At 42.9% G+C, this 24,029-nt stretch overlaps 1 protein-coding gene across 7 annotated transcripts in view; it reads right to left on the reverse strand.

Annotated features, from left to right (window-relative positions):
- KCNIP1 (potassium voltage-gated channel interacting protein 1) overlaps positions 1–24,029 on the reverse strand; it is a 776,797-nt gene that overhangs the window by 197,524 nt on the left and 555,244 nt on the right. Inside the window, exon 1 of one of the 7 annotated variants that reach the window (XM_077327119.1) lies at positions 20,252–20,808. The exons of the other annotated variants lie outside the window; for them this stretch is intronic. Coding sequence (XP_077183234.1) covers positions 20,252–20,351 — 100 coding nt within the window. The 5' untranslated portion in view covers positions 20,352–20,808. Of the gene's footprint in view, positions 1–20,251; positions 20,809–24,029 lie in introns of those variants that run through there. 7 annotated transcript variants of the gene reach the window in all.

The following is a 24,029-nucleotide window of genomic DNA, read 5'->3' on the forward strand; positions in this document are numbered from 1 at the left end:
TTTGAAAGACCATATGAAAGCAGGGTCAGGGAAGGAGTTTTTGGGGGTTGGGGGAGTATTTCACAGAGAAAGCTACAGTTTGTCTGGCTCATACTGCATTCACATCTATGTTTCACTACACAACAATTACATAATAGAGGTCTGAGATGGAGGAATTGTCTTGGGCAATCACCAACAAAATTACTAACATCCCTTAATTTCTCCTCTGCTGTCACTCACAGAGCTTTCTCATGCTCCCTGGTGAAACATGAAGCATTAAAGTGCCAGAAACAGCACTCAGCATGACAACCACATTTTCTTAGGTGTCCAATCCAAATAATTCGCTGTTGTTATGAATCCTCAGAAAACTCATTTACAAATTAGGTTATTATTCAGACTGCATCCAATAAGCAGCATCTGTGCTCTGTGAATTACAAATACTCATATTGTATTGCCTAAAACTATTTTCCTCCTTGGATGCTTCACTCACATTAATGTATAATGAGGGTTTCAGTTTCTCTGAAGTAAAAAAAAGGGGGAAAATAAAAGCTATTTACACTGAGTGGCTCATTCTGCCCCTGTGGTTTCTAGCTCTAATACCTGGATCAGTGGATTAAAACATGAAAACTTTCCTTTTCCTTTGTCTTGGCTTCTTATCAGAAGGGGGGGGGAGTTATGTGAATCAAATACTCATTTAAAAAAGACTTCCTGTATTGCCTCAATTTATCCAACTTTGGTTAAAAAGTCATACTTAAGAAGAAGAGTAGGTTCTTATATACCGCTTTTCTCTACCTGAAGGAGGCTCAAAGCGGCTTACAGTCGCCTTCCCTTTCCTCTCCACACAACAGACACCCTGTGAGGTGGGGGAGGCTGAGAAAGCCCTGATATCATTGCTCGGTAGGGTTGTGCAAGGGGGTCCTAATTTGGTTCGATTTGGGTTCGGATGGACCCAATTCGGATCTGAATCGGGCCGAATCGATTCAGAGCCAATGCAAGTCAATGGAGCCATTGACTTGCATTGAAAATCATTCCCCTCCCTTTCCTGGGAGCTGGGGGGAGGGGTGTAAATTATTCCATGGGGACATGTTGTTCCTTGCACCTCTGAAACTTCTTGGGAAGCTCGGGGAGGGTCTTCCCTGACTCCCCTGCAAGTTTCAGGAAGATTGGACCAAGGTGTCCAATCCTAGGGACTCCCAAAGAGGGTACCCCTATCTGCTCCATTGAATATAATGGCAATTTGGATTCTTTGGTTTTAACTTGATTCCCCATAGACCTCTATGGGGAATGGTCTTTGGGAGCCCCTAGGATGGGACCCCTTGGTGCAATCTTCCTGAATCTTGCCGGGAACTCAGAGAAGACCCTCCCCGAGCTTTCCAAGAAGTTTCAGGGGTGCAACATACACCCCCTCCCCCCCAGCCCCTGGTAAAGGCCGGGGAAAAAACAACAACAAAACAGAAGCAGCCAGGAGGCTGCAGCAGCCACAAAGCTTCCAAAAGCTTGGCGATTCAATTCGGTCATGATTCGGCCAAATCTCTTCGATTCAGCCATCTTAAAAGTAGTGATGGTCCAATTCGGACCGTTTTTGATTTGGAAAAGTCCGAATCGGCCTCAATTTGGCCTATTCGTCCGTTTCCGAATCCGGACCACACACCCTTACTGCTCGGTCAGAACAGTTTTATCAGTGCCATGGCGAGCCCAAGGTCACCCAGCTGGCTGCATGTGGGGGTGTGCAGAATCGAACCCGTCATGGCAGATTAGAAGTCCGCACTCCTAACCACTACACCAAACTGGCTCTAGTCAACATGTTTGTATTTTTTTAATTTTCAAAAATAATTAATGTTTATTTTATTGGCTATTGAATTCATTAATTCATTTTAATATTTATTTATCATACCCATTGAGACTGGTGCTTCATGACGTGCTGCCTTTATTGTTATGTGGCCTAGGATTGTAGCTACTTGGGTTGGTGAATGAACATTTGCACCATATCCATTGGTCCATCACAGTCTACTCAAACCGACAGCAGGATACTGGTCCATCAAAATGTATTCAGACTTACAGCAGCTGTCCAGGGTTTCAGAGATGTGAATCTCTTACTACCTGATATTTTAAACAGGACATGGCAGGGTCTGAACTGGGACTTTCTTCATGACAAGGATATGCCTTATGGCTGAGCCGCAAGCCCCATTCCTTGGCCCTACCCATTCACTCCTTTTGTGTTTCCACTTATCTGCAGTGGCCTGGCTGGTGACACATGTCCAGAAGATGATGCCATTATCTCTCAAACCCATGATGATAAGAAGTGGACCAAGTCCTTAGATAGGTAGGCCCTGGAGTTTCCCCAGAATTACAGCTGTTCCCCAGAATACAGAGATCATTTCTGCTTGAGAAAATGGCTGCTTTGGATGATAGACTATATAATATATCCCCCCTCCTCAAACTCCACCATCCCTGGGATCAAGTCCAAATCACTTGACCCAGAACTGGCAACTCTATCCTCCTCATTGGGGCACCAATACCAAGCAATGTATTTGGCAACATTGCTGAAAAACTGGTCTATATGGCATGTTTCCAAACCACATCAATTACTAACAGAAAATTCAGTGTGAAGGACTAAACTCAGGCAGAGTCCAATCAAAAGAGGGCTGCCTCACTGACCATCCAGCTGATGTGGTTGAAAGAATTCCTCTCTCCATGGATGCTTCTAGTGCTGCCTGCGTCATATTCAAGGTGCCAATGCTAACTAGAGAACTTAATCCTGATGGTGTTTGGAGCCCTGGCAAGGAGTTCCAAGGTTTGCAGAAATCCCAGTAAAACAATATGCAAGATCCAGGTTTGCTTACAAGGAGATTTCAATAAAGCATCAAACTTATAGAAATAGTAGGCGTCAATCTTTTGGGCCTCAAACATAACACAGTGAAGCCATCCAGAACTTGAGACCAGATATACAAATAAAACTAAACCTCTTGGACCCTAATTGCTGGCTGCAAGTCAAGCCATCAAAGCTAAACTCTGAAAAAAAGCCAAGGCATATCTTGCTCTTGATTTCTCGGTAGCAGAGATAAACAAATCTAGTTTCTAGAAAAGTTTCTAGAAAAGAACTGGGAAGAGTATAAATGAAAATATTCCCTTGGGAGCAGCCTGCCGGCCATCCTCCCAAGCAACTCAGATACTTAGCAAAGGGCAAATGGAATTATAAAGGCCATACAGATTGTAACTTCATTATTCTCAGAGCTGCCTGTTGGCTACATGGCTACCACCACAAACAGCAGAAGCCCAGCCTGCAGGATAGTAAGTGCAAGTGTGAGCTGGTAGGTCTGATGATAGGAAGAAGAATAGAAATGAGGAGGAGGAAGGCAAAAAGAGAATGATGGCATTTATCACAGCTTAAATAGGAGGGGTATTTAAAATGAGATTTGTCATAGCAATCACTTGTTCATAGTAGTCATTCAGGAAATGTGCCGGCTTTGTTGCTTTTCAAAATATGGTAGCCCTACAGTATGTAAATGTAGCTTTTACTTACTTTCCAGTACTATAACTGGCCACTGGACAATAGGGTCTTGCGAGTCTTTTGCGGTAATCTTGTTGGGAGTCCCCGATTGGTCAATACATTCCAAAAGAACGCACAGACCAAGCCTGACTATTTTTCTTATTTAAATATTCCTTACCTTCTTTCTATACTTTTGGATTGCACAGTCATGGACTTTGGCCCAGAAAAGAGCTTATGTCTTTAAGAATGGTTGAGGAAGCTTGAATGTGGAAGAATTTGGTCCAAAAAGACAAAGAGACCAGAAGACTAAACTGATTAAGAAGGCAGCTGGCAGCCTGCAAGTTCAGTAAAGGCTTTAACTTTATTTTTACTGTAAAGGAGGAAAGGAGTTGAGTTTAGTGGGATACTGCCTGAAGTGATCGTTTTTTAAGTACTGGCTGAATAACTGCCTCTTTGAGTTGTTGTGGGAAGATGCCATGAGTTAATGACTGATTTATAATAGTTGGTTTTGGTAATGGTTTGTTTCTGTGTTCCTTACATGTTTTTATCAGGCAGGATGGGTAAGAATCTAGGATAAAAGTCATCCCCTTCACAGATCCTAGGGTTTTGTTCAAATCTGCTAGGCTACTAGTGCCCTACCTGTCCTCGGATCACCTGGCCACGGTGATCCATGCAACGGTCACTTCCAGATTAGACTTCTGTAACTTGCTCTATGCGGGCCTACCTTTGTTTCTGACCTGGAAATTGCAGCTGGTGCAAAATGCAGCTGTTAGGGTCCGCACAAGGTCATCTTGGAGGTCCCATGTCCAGCCTATGCTGAGGCACCTGCATTGCCAATCAGTTTCCAGATCAGGTTCAAGGTATTGGTTCTTACCTTTAAAGCCATCCGTGGCCTGGGCCCCACTTATCTGAAGGGGTGCTTATCTCCTTATGCCCCTCGCAGGGCTCTTTGCTCTGCAAGTAGGAATCTGCTTGTTGTCCTCAGCCTCCGGGAAGTATGCCTGGCCTTGACTAGGGCCAGGGCCTTTTCAGTACTGGCACCAACCTGGTGGAATGAGCTCCTAGAAGAGCAGAGGTCCCTGATGGAGCTGTCAGCATTCTGTAGGGCCTATAAAATGGAGCTTCTTCTGCTAGGCATTTGGTTGAGGCTGGACAAGGAACAGCGTCTCCCTCCCTTTACAGGCCTGGTAAAGCCCATTTGGCGAGATATCACTTGAAATCACCCCCCCCCCGGAAGGCTGTCGGCTATGTGAATGTGGGCTGGGGAGGTGAGAGTGGGGATGTCCTACAGATCAGGATTTTTGCTGCCATCTTGGATTGTTGTGTATTGTTTTTATGTGGGGTTTTTAGATTTTTTATGTAAACCTCCATGAGCCAGCTAGACCTGGGAGTGGTGATCAGCAAGTGGTAACTGGATAAAAATTATCCATAAATAGCTCAGGTGATATACTATGCTTTTTTTCTGGAGTACCTGAAGGCCCAAATCACACAATGAAAAAGAGCTGGTTTTTTAAATACTTTTTAATACCCAAAGGAGACTCTTCTACAGTGCAAGCCCCGTCCTATTTGAAGTCACTTAAAATGTTTTTAATGTGTCCATAGAATAACTTCAGTGTACTTTCACAAGTCACACACACACAAAAAGATCAAAGCAATCTCAACATATAGTTTTTTTTAGGGACAGCTCTTTGACATTCAAGAAAGTTACCAGTTTGAGACTACAGGACTGCAGTTGTTATGTGTTTCTATTTCCATAGTAAATGCAGCCACATTAAGAGCATCATGTATTGTTAATATATTAAGCTGTTTGCTGAGTCTCATATGTCAAGTCAATTTTCAGTTGATTTTGTAATATGTGAGTTACCTTATAAACCTTGTAAACTCACATACAGATCGCAGCATCTATAACACCCTAAAATGGTTTGGGGATACATGAAACCCCTCCCCTCCTGGGAGAATGACAGAACGATAGAATCTTGAGGTCACTAGGACTTTTCTACAAGCCAGTTGATAAATGCCCCTTGAAAGGGGCATTTGGATTTGTGAGGTTTCATATTTTTCTGCAGGTAAATTTGACAGAATTAGAAATGGTCAAGTCTTCTAATATTGGTACAGGTAGGGAGCTGATGAACGAGGGATCTGATGGAAAGAACTAATTCTGAAGGGGAGCCTAACTTACTCTATTTGAAGAGATGTTACCACACCAGTGACTTCCTTGTGATGCTCCAGTATTTCTATTATAGTAGTAGTAGTAGTAGTAGTAGTAGTAGTAGTAGTAGTAGTAGTAGTAGTAGTAGTAGTAGTAGTAGTAGAAGGAGAGTTGGTTTTTATACCCCATGGGTCAGACTAAAGGTTCTAGTTATCACCTTTAAGGCCATACGCGGTCTGAGCCCAGTGTACCTGAGGGACTGCTTCTCTGCTTACACCCAGAGGGTAACTAATAGAAATAAAAATTCCTCTGACTCTTGGATATGAACCATCTACGTTTTCTTTATTTCTTTTCTTTTTCCCTTGGCATTATCTCAATGTATATTGTGGATCAAGATGGGTCACCCTGTTTGTCTGTAGAAAAGTGCAGTAGCACTTTAAAGGCTTAAAATTGTGGCAAGGTGTGAGCTTTCATGAGACACTGCTCACTTCTTCAGGTACTTCATAAGGTGTCTGGAGAAATGGACAGGGACTCACAAAAGCTCATACTGTGCCGCAAATTTTGTCAGGCCGCCCACAAAGGGAAACCCTGGCAGCCGCGCAGAGCACAGCTGCCGGGGGCTCCCTGCCCGACGGCCTGACGCGGCGAGAGGCGCAAAGCGCCTCTCGCCGCTTCAGGCCGCCCACAAAGGGAGCCCCCAGCAGCTGCGCTCCGCATGACTGCCGGGGGCTCCCTGCTCTAGCGCCCGCTGTATTTAGATTACAGCGGGCTTGCTTACTAGTAATTAATAATTTTATAGTCCTTTCAGAGTCATGCATCACAGTAATACTTACATGAATACTTTCATAAGGTAAACCATCACACCATGATGTAGATGGAACACTGAGTCATGCCATCCTAGTGTGTTTCTGATTAAGATTAGATTAATTAATAGAAGTTCCAGTTCAGATTCAGTTTGGTTCAGGAGTAGCTTAGACAAAATGCCTCAAATACATATCAATAGCTAACAAGGCCAAGCAAATCAGATGATTCAGTTGCATGCAGAGCATAGAAGTAGCTTAAAATGTTTTCCTGCATTATTAATTATTATTATATTATGGGTAATCCTGGAATGTGAATCTTTATCTCCCTCTGCTGGTTAGTCTACATTTCCTGTTTGAATCTGCAACTAATTGTGGAATATAGTTCTTCAGTGGGAGTTGTTTTTGTTGGTTTCTTCAATCTCCAGTTTATGTTGTGAAAAAGAAACATGTCATGAATCTGAACTGTGAAGTTTATATCCCAGGATCTAATACTAAATACTGCTGAAGTGTCAGTATTGTGCATAGTTGGACAATTTTGGACAATTTTGATTTGTCCTTCAAATACAAATTACCATTTAATCTGATCTGGAAACTTCAACTGGTCCAGAATTCAGTTGTTCAGGTCCTTACAGGAACAAGATAGAGAAGAGTGCATTCAGCCAGTGATTTCCCAACTGGTAGATTGAGGACCAAATTAGGTTAAAGGTGCTGTTTTTTACCTTTAAGACCCTGAATGGTCGGGGACCTTCATATATGCAGGACCACCTTCTACATTATGCCCCACCCCTGAGAAATCTGCTATTGAGCACACAAAATCTGTTCCAGATCCCCAGGCCCAGAGCCAGGACTTTTTTTGCCCTGGAGCTGGTCCACTGGAATGCTCTTCCGAGTGAGATCAGGGTCCTGCAGAATTTTAAAACAATTCCGCAAGGCCTGTGATACAGACCTGTTCCACCAAGCCTATGGTTGAGGCCCATAGAACACCATCAACAAATTAGCCTCCCTACATAGACAACAACATCTGCACACCACTTAGTTAATGATCATGGCATTTTACTTCCTCTTCCTCCCTCCGGAGAGAAGGCAATGAGCTTCTTGATTCTTTTAAGGAAAACTAGGAGCCATTCCACACACAGAAAATATTGTGAAATGTTTACCTCTCACTGACGCCATGTTTTTGGTGTTTTGCACGACATCATCAACATCCAACATCCCAACAGCAAACCTCAAGCAACATCCCCCATTTTAATGTGCCCTTTAGGGACTCACATAAAGTGGATTCCCCCAAATATGTAGCACAAACAAAGAACAGCAACCAGCAAGCCACACGAGAAGGAAATGTGTGGAGCTGAAATAGCGCTATCCATGCCTCCAGTGCCCACCCTTGCACCCGCCTCCCTCTCCCTTCTCCCAGAGATGGGGCTTTAAAAAAAAACTGCCTGGAGCAATGACTAGACATTAAATCATCCAGGCAGAGAAAAAAAAATTTCCCCACCGGTTAACACACAAAGCATGCCTCTCTCTACCCCTCCCCAAATTGGAAATAAGATTACTTTATTAAAGCTTCAAGGCTCATAAATCCAAAGAGGGTTGCAGTAAAATTAGCACTAGTGAATCTAGTGAATCTAATTCACATATATTAAACAGCAAAAGTCAGAGAATCAACATTTGAGTCCAGTGGCTCCTTTAACGAGGCTGAAGTTGGTTACTTATTCTTCATTTCTTATTTGTTATTTTTTGTGAATTCAACCAACAATATTGAAAAGAGCTCTGAACTCCAAAATAAGGCTTGGGCCACCGTAAATAATACACCCCCACCTTCAGGGGACTCTCTTACCTGAGAGGATATGCATTGCTTCCTGGTCCAAAGCCTGGTTCTTGTGCCAGCTGTTCCAAAGTGGGCTGCCCCAGGACAACCACACAGCCAGACATTGGGCCAGGCTGCACATCAAACAATATTTGGACCACCCCAAATGGCACATCATTAAAATAACGATGTTGGGACTCAAATCTGGTTCTTCAAATCAAAGTATGTCAATGTTTAATCACTAGATACACCCCCCCCCCCCGCTTTTATAGTTCTGTTTAGTTAGGCTACATGTCTGTTCTTTCCTGGGCCTTGTACTTCGGTTTTCCGGTGCATGCTTAGCTGCCTTCCCTCCTCTCAGATCACTTTATTGCTCTGTTCTCTGGACACTGTATCTAAGGAAGAGTGTGTGCATGCGTGCGTACGAAAGCTTCTACCTTTAATAAAACTTTGTTGGTCTTAAAGGTTCTAGGTAAAGGTAAAGGTATCCCCTGTGCAAGCACCGAGTCATGTCTGACCCTTGGGGTGACACCCTCTAGCGTTTTCATGGCAGACTCAATACGGGGTGGTTTGCCAGTGCCTTCCCCAGTCGTTACCGTTTACCCCCCAGCAAGCTGGGTACTCATTTTACCGACCTCGGAAGGATGGAAGGCTGAGTCAACCTTGAGCCGGCTGCTGGGATCGAACTCCCAGCCTCATGGGCAAAGCTTTCAGACGGCTGCCTTACCACTCTGCGCCACAAGAGGCTCATCTTAAAGGTTCTACTTAAAGGTTCTACTGGACTCAAAATTTGTTTGGCTGCTTCAAACCAACATGGCTATCCACTTGAATCTGTTCTCTGGAGTGTTATCTATATCCGTTCCTGTGTTATAAACCGTAGGTTTGCCTTGATACTTTGTTCTTTGCCTTGATATTTTGTTCTTAGCAATGCATAGTATTGTGAAGATACTTATAGTGCTCTCTATGGGCTTCAATAAAGAACTTTTGGACTTTCCTCATGAAATGCCTCAGCTTGTTCTTTGTCTGTTAGAAGTGCATCCTGGGTTTGTGACATACATCATGCTGGTGTACAAACCATAGTTTCCCTTTGCAAGGCTGTTCTCTGGAGATTGTTCTGAAGATGGTTCTTATGCCATGCAAAGGAATTGATCTTCAAAAATATTCTGGACAAACAAGCATTCATAAGCTTTCTTAGTGCCCTTGGGCATCCCAGTATTTAAAGAGTAAAATGACTGATTGGTTGTGGTGAGAACTCTGGCTAGAATATAGCATGTTCCTTTGTGATTAGAAAAAGAACAAGGTAATTATGCTTCGATATAGCAAGGAAAACAAATTATCCCTAAGGCATAATGTCTATTTTGGGGATGCAATGTAAACAGAATAACAACAGCAGAAGAGTGATGGCAACAAAGACCTTAATCATACAAGGTGCTGTTTTGCTTATATTAGCTTTTGCAGGCACAAGATGAAAAAAATGGTGCCTATCCAATTGATGCACAACTCTCTCATCCCTCACTCTCAGCACCTCTGGAAAGTTAAGATAATCATCATCCTAAATACTGCAGTCAGAGAGAGGGATTAAATACTTCAAAGTTCCTGATAGGTGTTGGCAATTTAGTACATTGGCATGGAACTGCAGCTGATTGTGTGATGCTGATGAGTACATACTCTGTGTTAATGTCTCTTGACATTGCTACCACTATAGACTCTTTTATCACTTTTGATTACTTTAGTAATAAAACGGAAATGCTGAGTTTTTACTTGTTCTACTATATACCGTATATACTCACATATAAACTGAGTTTTTCAGCACAGTTTTTAGCGCTTAAAAGACCTCCTCGGCTTATACGCGGGTAATTGGTTAACAGCCTGCCCCCAGCCAGCCAATCGCAGCATTGCATCTGCAACCTGAGCTCTTTGCAAGTGAGCTAGTGGCCTCCAGTTAACTTTTGCCTTCTGCAAAGATCTTAAAAACTAAGCTCATTGCAAGTGAGCTAATTGCTTCCTGCTAACCATTGCCTTCTGCAAATATCTTGAAAGCTTACTCTATTCTCGTCAATAGGGAAGAACTGGAGATGAGGTGGAAGTAGTTGGCACACTTGGTAGTAGTGACCATGTGATTTTGGAATTTTCAATTGTGGAAAAGAAAAAAACATTACATAGTCAGACATATAGACTGTACTTTAGGAAAGCAGATTTTAACAGACTTAAAGGTATGTTGGGTAGAGTCCCGTGTTCTTAAAGAGATAGGAGTCCAGGAGGGCTGGCAGTTTCTTAAAAGAGAAATACTAAAGGCTCAATGACAAATACTTCTCTTGGGAAGAAAAGATGGAAGGAGCCTAAGTAAACCAAGGTGGCTCTATAAGCAGCTGTCAAATGATTTGAGGAATAAAAAAGGGTCATTTAGGAAATGGAAGGAAGGCCTTATTTCCAAGCGTATGAACAAATAACCTATGATTATAGGGAGAGTGTTAGAAAAGCTAAAACTCAGTATGAGTTTAGTCTAGCAAGAAGTGCTAGACATAGCAAAAAAGGCTTCTGTAGCTATATTTCAAGTAAGAAAAAGAGTAGGGACTCTGTAGGGCCACTGTAAGGACAGGGAAGTGAAATTATAACAGATGATGAAGAGAGGGCTGAACTGCTTAACTCCTATTTCTCCTTGAGTCTTCTCTTGTGAGGGAAATAGTGCTCAATGTGGCAAAAATGTATCACAACAGGGGGGATGGGAATGGTGGCCTAGGATCACTGTGGGGGCAGTCCATAAATACCTAGTTTCTTTAAATGAAACATGGTATTCTGGGCCAGATGAACTGCATCAAATGGTGCTAAAAGAACTTGCAGATGTAATCTCTGATCCTCTGTCCATTATTTTGACACTTCTTAGAGAACAGGTGAGGTGCCAGATGAAAAAGTATACTTTTGAAGGGGTCAGTACCCTTTTTCACATTTCCCAGCCATCCCCTCATTTTAATTAATAGGGCCCCTTGATGTCAAGTTCCATCTTTGATTATTTTGTCTCTCCTTCCTCTTCCCTCTAGAGATAGGGGTACGGGTTAGGGTTTTTTCCACTATGTTGTGGACTGTTCTGCCATCTTGTGGACCACCTTCTTCATGGAAGGCCCACATTCTTGGGACACCTCCTCGGTGGCAGCAGCAGCCAGGAAGGCCAGTTGGGCCTCTGCCGAGGAGGCAGATAGGCCTTGCAGCCCCCACCAGTGGTAGGAAGGTGGGACAGGCACACAGGCATTCTGTGGAGCGTTCCCTGCCACCATGGGGGGGAAGGAGGTGGTGGACACTGGGACGGGCTCTGCAGAAGAGGTGCCTGGTCCATGCAGCCCCTGCCAGCTGACCTCCTGTTGGCTCTCTGTGGTTGAAGTGGGAAGAGGACAGAACAGACAGTTAGGAGTCTCTCTTCTACCTTTCTGTACAAATTTTGTTTCTCTTCACCATAAAGCTATTTTATCCTTTTTAAGCAGTCTGATGCTTTACATGTCTTTGCATATTTAAACTCTGCCAACAGAAGTGCAGTGCTTGTGGTAGAGCAGTTGTGCTGACTTGTACTTGAGGAGCAATTTATTTCCTTGCCTTGTGGGGATTTTGTATTTGCATACTAGGAGGCTGATTCTCCTCAGAGTCATGGATGGTTAGGTCAGGTAATTACATGATGCAAGGGAGAAAGCAATGCCTTCCATAAGACACTAGAAAATGCAGATGTCTGAAATAATCTTGGTCACACAGAATTAAAATAACACAAAGCAGTAAGTTCTTTCTAAAAATACCCTGCTTGTTTATAATTGCCGGGTACTCACACCCAATATTTATTTAGAAAGATAAGAGTTGTTTTTATACCCATTTTTCACCACCTAAAAGAGTCTCAAAGCACCTTTCCACAACAGTTTGTGAGGTAGATGAGGCTGGGAAAGCTTTGACAGAACTATGATTGACCCAAGGTCACCCAGCTGGCAGCATGTGGAGGAGGAGTGGGGAATCAAACCTGGTACTCCAAATTAGAAGCTGCTGGGCAGCATGCAGTAGTGGAAGGGGGTTGGCAATAGCCTTGTCAAATAGGTAAGGATGAGAGAATCTAGGTTAAGGCTACCAAGTAAGCTTTCCCCAGCTGCTGATAAATACTATAGCCACTATAACACATTGCACACATTGCACACTGGTATCCAGGCAGAACTTTGCTAATGCACATCTGACATAATCTATGGCCATTCTTTAACTTTGTAAATGCTGTGCATGGATTAGCTCTGTGTCACCATCATTATGAATGTACACAAGAGGGGGGCAGAGCCAGCCAGATCTCCATTCCATTTAATACACACAATGTGAGCACAAAGGTCTCCTGGGTAACCCACTCTGTGTGTCTTACCCCTTGATATAAAAAAGGCAGAAAGCAGATTAAATAACTTCTTTTTTGCTGACTTTTGGTGATCCAATGGGGTTTTCAAGGCAAGTGGTGTTCAGAGGTAGTTTGCCATTGCCTGCCCTAAAGGCCTCAGCAGTCTCCCTTCCAAATACTGACCAGAGCCAACTCTGCAGATCTGATGAGATCAGGCTAGCTTGGGCTAGCCAATACAAGGCAGTTAAATAACTAGCCTGAGTAAATTGGAGTGGAAACTGCAACTAGTCCAGAACGCAGCTGCCAGGGTCCTCACAGCAGCACCTAGGAGGTGCCACATTCAGCCCATCCTCCAGCAGCTGTGCTGGCTTCTGGTTGAATTCCGGATCAGACGTAAGGTTCTGATTATCACCTTCAAGGCCATACGCGGTCTGGGCCCAGTGTACCTGAGGGATCACCTCTCTCCTTGCACACCCCAAGGAGACTTACACTCTAGCAATTCCAACTTTCTGGTGATCCCTGGCTCCAGGGAAGCTCACTTGGCCTCACCCAGGACCAGAGCTTTCTCCATCCTGCCCCCCACCTGGTGGAACGAGCTCCCAGAAGAGATCTGGGCCCTGACAGAACTTGAACAATTCCGCAGGGCCTGCAAAAGTTATCTGTACTGTTTCTGTTCTGTTTCATGAGAACTCCCCTGAGCCTTCAGGGCGGTATACAATTATAATAATAAACTGGGAAAAGAGCCCATTGTAAACAAAATACAATGGGTGCTAGAATGTGGGGCAGAGGGAGGGACAGGGCAGCGCGCGGGAAGGAAGGGCACCTTATTCTGCAGGCATCGTCGAGGGCGGGCGGTGGCGGCGGGGTGGCTCCTCGGCGGGTCTGCGGCGGCCATGTTGAATTACGGGCGGGTCTTTGGCAGCTCCGACTGCCGGGGGCTTGCTCGGGCGGCGGCCTGACGCGTCGGAGGCGCAAAGCGCCTCCGACGTGCCAGGCCAGTGGTAAAGGGAGCAACTGTGAGCCGCGCACAGCGCGGCTCGCAGTTGCTGGGGCTGGGAATCGGAGGGACCAATCGGCAGGCGCTGCGCGCCTGCTGATTGGTCCCTCCGATTGTCTGTCCGGAGGAAGGGTCCAATGCGGACCCTTCCTCATCACGGACACATCCTGCCCTAGAACCCCTTAGCCTTTTATTTAGTCCGCGGCGCCACGGGTGGTTTAAATTAATATTATTATACCCTTCCCCAAATAGTAATTCCTTGACATGAAAGACGCAATACTGGAGCGAAGCCATATGCATACTCAGTCTGTGGGGAAAGTCTTGACTAGCAGGTGCCGACTATCCCAGTAACTACGCGAACCCATGTCTGGCAACAAATTGGCCGCAGCCGTTTATTAACCTGGGCCCCTCCAACAGAGGGTTGGCCCGCATGCAGGTAAGGGAGCCTACCTCGTCAGCCGGCCGGCTGACCACCCTGACCCGAGGCCTCCGGCTCCACACCTCACTCCCAGCCACGAGGATGGGACGCCTTCCACCGTGGGATCCCTGGGAAGCGACCTACGAGGACCCGACGGGCATCCGCCTCCATCAGGCCCCCCTGTTCGCTTGACCCCGGGCCCTGGCCTCCCAGCCGGGTAGGCCGTGCCCGGTTACGGCCGGTCTCCTTAAGGAGACCTCCTACACCAGGGAGTCCCATAGGCAGACGGGCTCCCCGCCAACAGGCTCCCTACCTTGCATAACCCGTGACTGCGACGAAAAACTTCTTAACATAGGGAGGGACAGGGAGGGTAGCTGTTCAGGTGGCGTGGACCCTGGAAAGAGGGCGGGCTGCCTGCTCGGGGCCTATTTAAGGCCGGCAGCCCCGCCCTCCTCTGGCGCGCTGCAGCATGGCCCGCCGACGCAGCTGGGTCTGCACCGCTCCCTGGCACCCCCCGGCGCATCAACAGCAGCCGCGTTCAGTCGCAGCCGCTATTTGTTGGTGTCTATGGGGGCAATCCTCACACTTATGTTTACGGGATATACTCTTGTGAACTCTGTGCATTAAATAAAATGGCTAATGTGCATTCATCATCAGTGTGCTTAATTTGCTATCGTCATGTGATTAAGAACCCTGGAAAACTAGGTTCCTGCCTGTATAAGAAACCTTCAGTGTGCATACGACTTATTCACATGTAGTAGGGTTAACAATTCTCCAAATGGGGTTGGGGATGCCCTGCCCCCTCTTCTCATTCCTCACCACTGACAGGCCAATGGCAACACTTGAGTAGAACCTCTGCATGGAATGCAGAAGGTCCCCAGTTCAATCCCTGACATCTCCAGTTAAAAGGTCCAGGCGGCAGGCCATGTGAAAGACCTCTGCCTGAGACCCTGGAGAGCTACTACCAGTCTGAGTAGGCAATACTGACTTTGATGGTAGGTGAATTTCCTCCAGGCCAGGCTGGATTCTGGAGATTTTTGGTGTGTGTGTGTGTGGGAGGGTCATTTGGGCATGAAATTGGAGTCACTGTGGGTGGGCAGGTGGCTGTGAGTTCCTGCATAGTACAGGGGGTTGGACTAGATGACCCTGGAGATACCTTCCAACTCTATGATTCTATGATGGACCAATGGTCTGATTTGGTAAAAGGCACTTTTCTTTATTCAAGTGTTCTCCCAGAAGTGACATCACAGCTTTCTAGGAATTACTTGAAACCTTATAGTGAAATTATACTCTAGCAATTCCTGTAGAGATATAAAATCATTTCTAGTTGTTTTCTGAAAGTTACATCATGCCACAGCTGAATGCTGCCCCTCTCGTATCTCTGCTTCCCTCAGTCTCCTGCTGCCTGCCAGGAGATGTAAAGATCTTCAGTTCAATATATAGAAGAACAGGTGTGGTCCCATTCCACTCCCTCATGTTGAAACCATGGTCTACATGAGGTTAGTATCCAATAATATTTTCAACCACAGTGCATACAGGAGTATTTTGCTTTCACCATGAATTTAGGTTCTGGGCCCGGGGCCTCTTCTGCATGATGGATAAGCTGATGAAAACTCACTAAATACACCATTGTTTTTCTGATCTCTGCACAGAATAGTGAATTTACTCCGCAAAACTGATTTTGCTCTGCATGGTGAACTGCCTCTTCGGTGCTTTAGGCATCTTTTAAGTGTTGTTTCTGAAAGATGCTTTTCACCGATTCATTTCTCTCCTGCCTGCCTGAGATCTATTAGCCATACAGAGAAGATCTTTAGTTATGCAGATTAGTGACTGCATTAGAGAACAAAGCGGAGTTGGCAAAACTACAGGGGGCAGGGCTATGAATTGTTTCATGCAGAGAGCATTGCAACGTAGTTTTTCAACAGGTTATATTCAATGCAGAACAACGATTGTAATATAATAAAACGGTCTATGTTTGTTTTTAAAATTGTTTTATTTGGCTCCATGCAGAATACCTCCAAGATAAAATAAGAACTGAAGCTCCTTTTGTATGGATCAATTCCTAGTATAAATTATTTAAACTAAAGTGAATATGTTAATATTAAAAATGCAAAATACAATTCAAGTATGATACATTGTCTTTTTTCCCTCCATGCATTTTCCCTGTCCCAGTTCAAAGGAATCAAAACATGATCATATTTATTCATTTTTCTCTGAGATTGCAATGTGTGCAAAAGAGCATGTACACATTTGGGTAATGGCATACTGTGAAGATTAAAGAAAACTTTGTGCTGTCAAAAGAGGATAGTTTCAGCATGCAAACTGTCCTACAGCAGATATGCCCTAGAACTATGTTGTTTTTGGGTTTTTTTTTTTACTGAGCAGCATCGTATTCCTTTTAGAACATCAGTTATTTTTGGAGAGCTATTTAATTTAATACTTTCCATGGATTTCCTGTCAGGCATTTTTGTAATGCTTCCTCTATCTTCTACTAAGATGTTTAGTTTGGCTGTGCTGTATTTGTGTTTATGTGTGTGATCGGTACTAAAAATAGAATTTTGCAGGTTGGATTTCAGACTTTGGGAACATGAACAGGGGTCATAGAATCATAGAGTAGAAAGGGTCATCTAATCCAACCTCTTGTACAATGTAGGAAATTAACAACTACCTGCTCACCCACAGTGATCCCAAATCCATGCCCAGATGATGTCCCTACCCGCAAAAAAAAAACAGAATCCATGACCACTCTGGCCTGGAGGAAATTCACTTTATAACTCCAGTGGTGAATGACATTTGAGCATACAAGAAAGGGCCACAGGAGCCAATCCCTTCTGCTCAGCCACTTACAATATGCCTAAATTCACAGAATCAGAATTTCTGTCAGGTGTCTATCTAGCCTCTGCTTAAAAACTTCCAAGAAAGGAGAACTGACCAACTCCCAAGGAAGCCCATCCCACTGAGGAACTGCTCTGTCAGGAATTTCTTCCAGATGTTTAGCTGAAAATTCCTTTGAATTAGCTTCATCCAACTGGTTCTAGTCCGACCCTCTGGGGCAACAGAAAAGAACTCTGCTCTATCCTCTATGTGACAGCCCTTCAAGTACTTGAAGATGGCTATCATATCACCTCTTAGAACCATTTTTTGTTGTGTTTAGCAATTATCGTTAGCCTAAGCTCACCAAGATGGAAAGTGGTGACGCACAGTTGGGCCAGACCCTTGAGGAACGGTTGGATGTATTTGTTGCTGCTGAGGCTCCTGTGGCCACTGCCTCTTCAGGAGGTGACCTGCCTCTTCAGAGTGTTTGGGTGCAAGTCCCTCTTCCAGGCCTCAAACAGGAACTGTACCACATCCATACATGATGGGTCTAGTGGATTTACCTCATGAAGAGCTGCCCATCTTTAGAATCATAGCCAGGTGTGATTATAGATACTTGTAGTGGCTGGCCTCAACTGCAGCTTTCAACCTTGTAATCTTTTTGAAGGCTTAGTTGAGAGTTCTAAATAGTTGAGCTCAAAAGGGAAGTTTAAAATTAAAAGACAGCACACAAGCAAATAGTCTCAAGCAACCCTCCATGAAAAGGCAAGGGGGAGGGAAACAAATATTAGTATATAATTTTCTTGCAGAAAAACTAAAGCCTGCAATCAGTTTCCACAACAAAGTTCAGGCCACCAAGTAAACCATTTCAATCCACATTAGAGGTGTGCATTCAGCTAGTCCAACTGAGAAAATACCTGATTGGTATTTTGAAGATATTACTTCAGCTGGATTTTTGTTGTTGTTGTTGGGTTTTTTTTTTGCTTTTTTTTCCAGCTATCCCAAATGGCCAAGTCTGAAAAATCCTAAAAATATTTGGGATTTTTCAAGACCACCAACTAGCTGCAGATGAAGTGCATTTAAAGGGCTCTAAGTTCCTATAAATCCCTTTGGACTCAACTCTCCATTCGAAACAGGCATTTAAAGGAACTGTTAGCTCTTTAAATGCCTTTGGAGTTTACTCGTACTGCTGCTGGAGCTTGCAAAATGCTTTTAAATTTTAAATGGACTATATTCTCTTTAAAGTTTAAATGCCTTTCCCCCCACCCCCATTGGAAACAATGGAGGATAGAAGCACTTTTTGGAGGAGCACATAGAATTGGATCCCCCAGTCCTATCTTTTTCAAACGTTTTTATTTTAAGGAGAGGCAGGAGCAACTATGCTGCAAATTTGGTGCCTGTACCTCAAAAAAACAAGCTCTCTTCTAGCACTCCAGATACTCACAGATCAATTCTCCATTATAGCCTATAGGAACTATCAACTATCCCCATAGGCTATAATAGGCCTCCAAAACCATAATTCCAAAATATTTACTGAATCCAAATACCACACCAGTATTGGGAATCAGGAATATTTTCTAAAATCAATATACCAAAACCTGAAAAATACTGGGGTTATTTTTTGGGGACGTTTGAATCAAATGTTCATGTTAATAATGTTGCTTTTCATTTACTTTCTTGAAAATAAGAACTTTAGCAGTGGCCAAAATGGATTAGAAACGAAAGCTGGAAACCTTCTAGATCAGTGATCCCCAACCTTTTAATCACCGGGGACCGGTCAACGCTTGACAATTTTACTGAGGCCCGGGGGGGTAGTCTTTTGCTGAGGGATGTCTCTGCCTGAGCCCCTGCTCCACTTGCTTTCTCGCCAGCACCCCTGACTTTCCGCCACCTGCTGGGGGGGGGGGGTGCTGCCAGCAGCAGCTGTGCAGTGCCACACCAAGGGGGAGCCCCCGCCATGGCGGCTGCTGGAGAGCACCAAAGGTGAGCTGGTGGCAGAGTGGCAGGGCAGCCCCCAAGGCAGCAGCCGGGGAGGAGGACAAGGAGCTGCGGCCCGGTACCGACTGATCTACGGACCGGTACTGGTCCCCGTACCGGGGGTTGGGGACCACTGCCCTATACAATACATAAAGTACACTCAAGTTTTTTTGCTCAATATCTACACTACATGATTAATCTTTCAATTCCCAATTGCTTGACAGGATGTCAAAGTACCTTAGTAAATATATTTACAGACTAAAATTCTCAAGCCCCACATTGGAAACCATACAGAAGCAGGCTTTTAAGAAATAACACAGTTCATCTCTCCAAAACTGGCAGATAGACTTGGTTCACAATACCATTCTAACCTCCCATGACTTCATGTATGTGCAAGCCTTCCTTTGAAGCCAAATGAGAGTAAAATAATAGTATTTCTTTCCTGGTAGGAGAGCTTCAGACATCTGTCATTTTAACATATATTGTAACACCCAAATGGATAAACAGAACTGTTTAATAACTTGTGTTGTCATACTGTTTCAACACCTCTTTTTGTATATCTTAAAAAAAATTTCCCCAGCATCTGTTCAGTAGGATTAAATCATGCACATGATCTGTCTTTACAGGTACCATGTAATTAAAACATACAAAACCACTGTCAAACTTTGGAAAACTTCCAAAATAACTGGCACTAAATTTATGCTGGGATAAAAGCCATCCAGTGATTAACAGATTATCTACCACACTGTGAAATATGCTAAGTATCATAAAACTAAACATTAAACACTTTTAGTTTATATACTTCCCAGTTGATCAAAGAACAGTGAACCTACATTTCCGTAAGAAATAACTGCTTCAAACAGTCAGGTTTTATGTCTTGTAATGTACTTCGTTGTAATCTGCAAAGCCTTGATTTTTAATTGGAAGTCCATTTTCTAAATTTTATGCCATATATAATGTAGCAAAGGCATCAATAAGTAGAGGAATATTCTCAGTAAAACCTCAAGCAATCCTTTCCAAGGCGAAGGAAACCTTGTTGATGGTAAATACATTTCAAGAGTGCAAAGATGTAGAGACAACATGATTGTGACAGGAGGTCATGAAAATATTCTTCAGTATAGGAGTACATATGCATACATACAACTCCTGTAAACTAATAATTATATTTCAATCAGGCTGGAGTAGTAAAGTTGCTAGAATGAATGGTATGGTTGAAAATAAAAACATATGCAAAAACGTACCTCTACAAGGAAGTAATGCAAAACATGTAACTAATTAAAGGCCCCCTATAACGTCTCGACTGATTCCAGTATCAAGAAAAAGGAAAATAATACATATTTCAAGATTTAGACATTTCTGAAGAAATTTAAATAATGACACATACAGTTCAGTTCCTCTGCTCTTTCCACACTGCCAATACAAATCTTAAAGATTTTCCAAAATGTGAACATTTTTTTCTTTTAACATCCTACCTTCAAAAGTGTCTTCAAGGAGTCCCATATGCTCAAGAGCTTTCACAAATGCCACAATAATCACCAGTACAACAATCATTTCAAGTCCCTCCAAGTTCATCGTGAAAAATTATTTGTGTGACAGCATCTTTTCAGAGGGAAACATCCTGACTTTGAAGTTAGACCTGAATTAAAAACCTCACCCAGACCACAATATGCTACATATCAAAACAGAGTATAATGCCTGAGAAATTCAGCATAATGCCACCATAAAACATTACTATTGACAGCAAGATGAAGAGGAGAATGTAAGGAAGTCATATCTTACCATGTTTGCATCACTTGCTTGCACGGATACAGATGTTTCAGTCTCTAAGGCAACAGAATATACAGGAGCTACTTTGTTTAGAATTCTCTCCCCCACACCTCACTTTCAGACAAAGTTTACAAAATAATTGCTTAGCTGTGTCTGATGGTATTTTCCAAAACACAGATTCAGTCTCCTAGTTGCATATAAAAATGCAGACGTCTTACTTTGATCTCAACATAAGCTATGTCCACTTAAAGCAATAGCATGGAGAAAGAGATAGAGATAGACAAACATACTGTAATTGCTTTGCAACATAAAATGGAAGATTACAGAGACCGTTACCCATACGGCTTAGTTCCCATTTGCTGGAGTAGTGAGGAAATTTGTTTTTAAAATATTGGTGCTTATTCGACTTCCTTCTTCTTTGCAACTACGATGTGTGTGGTTTCCCCCTAGCAATACTTTTTGAGGGCTTGCATGATGCCCACAGAACTGGGGTAGAATACAACCTTGTATATTAAGTGAACAAAGCAGGCCACAGGGTCAAAAAGGGCTGCCTGCTGAGCCTGGATAGAGACAGGATAGAATAAAAATGTTTGGTTTAGATTTTATTTTGTGATACTTTCAGAATGAATGGGTGACCATTCTGGGCTTTGATTAAGCTGCCTGATGAACAGAAAAGACCTGTGAGTTAAACTGGCAGGAGGGTGCAATAGCCAGGGCAGGAAGAAGACCATTTGTCACAGTGACTTTCAATTACAAATGAACCGAACATTCTCCTTCAGTATGACATTTGCCAAATAGTTCACATCTTTAAAAGTCAAATGCAAACTTCTCACACCTTGAAATGTTTTGACGATCACAAAAGAGCAAGCAAATTGAACACACACCCAGACAAAATGGAAGAAAATTGTACAAGTAATCCAAATAGCCGAAGCTAAGTGGGAAAGAGTGTGTGTGTGTGTGTGTGTGTGTGTAGGAATGCCAGTCCCCAGTTGGAGATCCCCTGGAATTACAGGTCACCTCTGAACTAAAGAGATCAGTTCCCCTGGGAAAAAATGCATCCTTTGGAGTGTGGACTCCATAGCATAATACTCCACTGAGGTTCCCTTCCTGCCCCAAATCCCACCAACTCCTGGCTCCACCCCCCAAATCTCCACTATTTCCCAGCCCAGAGCTGGCAACCCAATGTGTATATATTTTGATTCAAACATTCAAAGAATATTTTCATAGAACAAAATCAAGAAAGACCTAAAATAATTAAAGAGAGCCAAAAAGTCTGATACAGTAAAAGGATGTGCTGTAGCTAATTGCTTTAAGATCAGAACACAGAGAGATAAATGGTTTTTACTACTGGCATTGTCCTTGTTGGACTCTATATTGCTGATGCTCATATGGCTATTTCAAACTCTCAATTTAGAGTCATCTGTGAATCTGATGCATACAGTATTAATCCTCTGCAACCGTCATTGATGAAAATATTGACTACACTTAGAACTAGCACATAGCGCCCTCGAGCATAGCTGGATACCCTTTTCTCATCTATTATCAATTTAATTTACCTTGTTCTTCTGCATACCATTTTAAGCAATTGCCTATGTTTATTTTCTACTTATGTGGGGATATTACCAAATTTCATTACTATTCCTCTTTGCTGTGAAACTTAGAATTGCCTTTATGTTTGTCAGTTCTCAAGACAGGCTTCCAGTTTTTGGCTCTGGTGTGATAGGCTGTCTTCCATCCTTGGGGCATTTAATTTTAATTTATTCTATTATATCTCAGTTTTTCATCTTTTGTTTGTGTTATGCTTCGTTCAGTGTTTTGTGTTTTGTTCTCTATCCAATTTATCCTTGACTTAATTCATTTATAGTTTTTATCTCTCTCCCTCTTCTTTTATTTTATAGTGTCAAAATCTCCTCTCCCTCCCTTATTTGAGTTGGGTTGGAGCTACATGAAAGTTAAGTAGATGAAAAGGCATGGAGGGAATATTGATTGTTAGTCTGTTATTTAGTTTGCTTTTGTTTTGTTTTTAACTCGAAACAGTTGTGGTATTGTTATACTTTAACTTTTTAACTATTGGTTTAATTTATTTTAATTTATTTTAATTATCTGCTCACTATAGTGATTTTTTTACCATCCAGTGAAAGGTCACTTGAAGGCTGTGCTCAGTACTTGAGTTCTATTCTTTTATTTATGGCTTTATACAAGATGTTTTGGTCAACTTTGATTTGTTTTGTCCTGCCTTTATGCAGCTGATTTTATTGAGAGGTTCAGTTTTTTTTTTTAAGGTTGAGATAGGCATGGATATATTTAATCTCTCCTGACAGGTGGGCAATAAGTTTAAAGTATTTATGCTTTTAAAACATTAATTCTAATTTTAAATAACACTTACTAATAGTTTTCAATAACCTAGCACTTAATTAGGAACTCCAACAGACAAACAGGGGACTTTGAACTATTTAAAAGGACCATACTAGCCAGTTTTTATTAATTTTATCTGAGGCTATTTTGTTTATTTGTTTTTATAACACTCCCAAAGCTCCATTTAGTTTTGATCATTAGATCAAATATCAAATTAAATCATTAGAGCATAAATATTCTGTAATGTACCTGAAACTGGTTACAGTTTTAAGAACAAACCTAAGTAATTAGGTCAACACTTATCTACAATATAATTTTCACACCACTTGTAGATTTCCCTCCATATTATAGTAGTACTAGCCATAAAACAGGTGTTTCATCAGACTGGAGGGAGGTGAGTAGCGGGGTACCTCAGGGCTCGGTGCGCGGTCTGGTACTTTTTAACATATTTATTAATGATCTAGATGAGGGGGTGGAGGGACTCATCAAGTTTGCAGATGACACCAAATTGGGAGGACTGGCAAATACTCCGGAAGATAGAGACAGAGTTCAACGAGATCTGAACACAATGGAAAAATGGGCAAATGAGAACAAGATGCAATTTAATAGATAAGTGTAAAGTTCTGCCAGAAAAATGAAAAGCATGCCTACTGGATGGGGGATACGCTTCTAGGTAACACTATGTGTGAACGAGACCTTGGGGTACTTGTGGATTGTAAACTAAACATGAGCAGGCAGTGTGATGCAGCAGTAAAAAAGGTAAATGCCATTTTGTGCTGTATCAACAGGGGCATCACATCAAAATCACAAGCTGTCATAGTCCCATTGTTTACGGCACTGGTCAGACCACACCTGGAGTACTGTGTGCAGTTCTGGAGGCCTCACTTCAAGAAAGACGTACATAAAATTGAAAGGGTACAGAGGAGAGCGACGAAGATGATCTGGGGCCAAGGGACCAAGCCCTATGAAGATAGGTTGAGGGACTTGGGAATGTTCAGCCTGGAGAAAAGGAGGTTGAGAGGGGACATGATAGCCCTCTTTAAGTATTTGAAAGGTTGTCACTTGGAGGAGGGCAGGATGCTGTTCCCATTGGCTGCAGAGAAAAGGACACACAGTCATGGGTTTAAA

The sequence above is a fragment of the Paroedura picta genome, chromosome 3 (genome assembly GCF_049243985.1).
Source record: "Paroedura picta isolate Pp20150507F chromosome 3, Ppicta_v3.0, whole genome shotgun sequence".
Taxonomy (NCBI): domain Eukaryota; kingdom Metazoa; phylum Chordata; class Lepidosauria; order Squamata; family Gekkonidae; genus Paroedura; species Paroedura picta.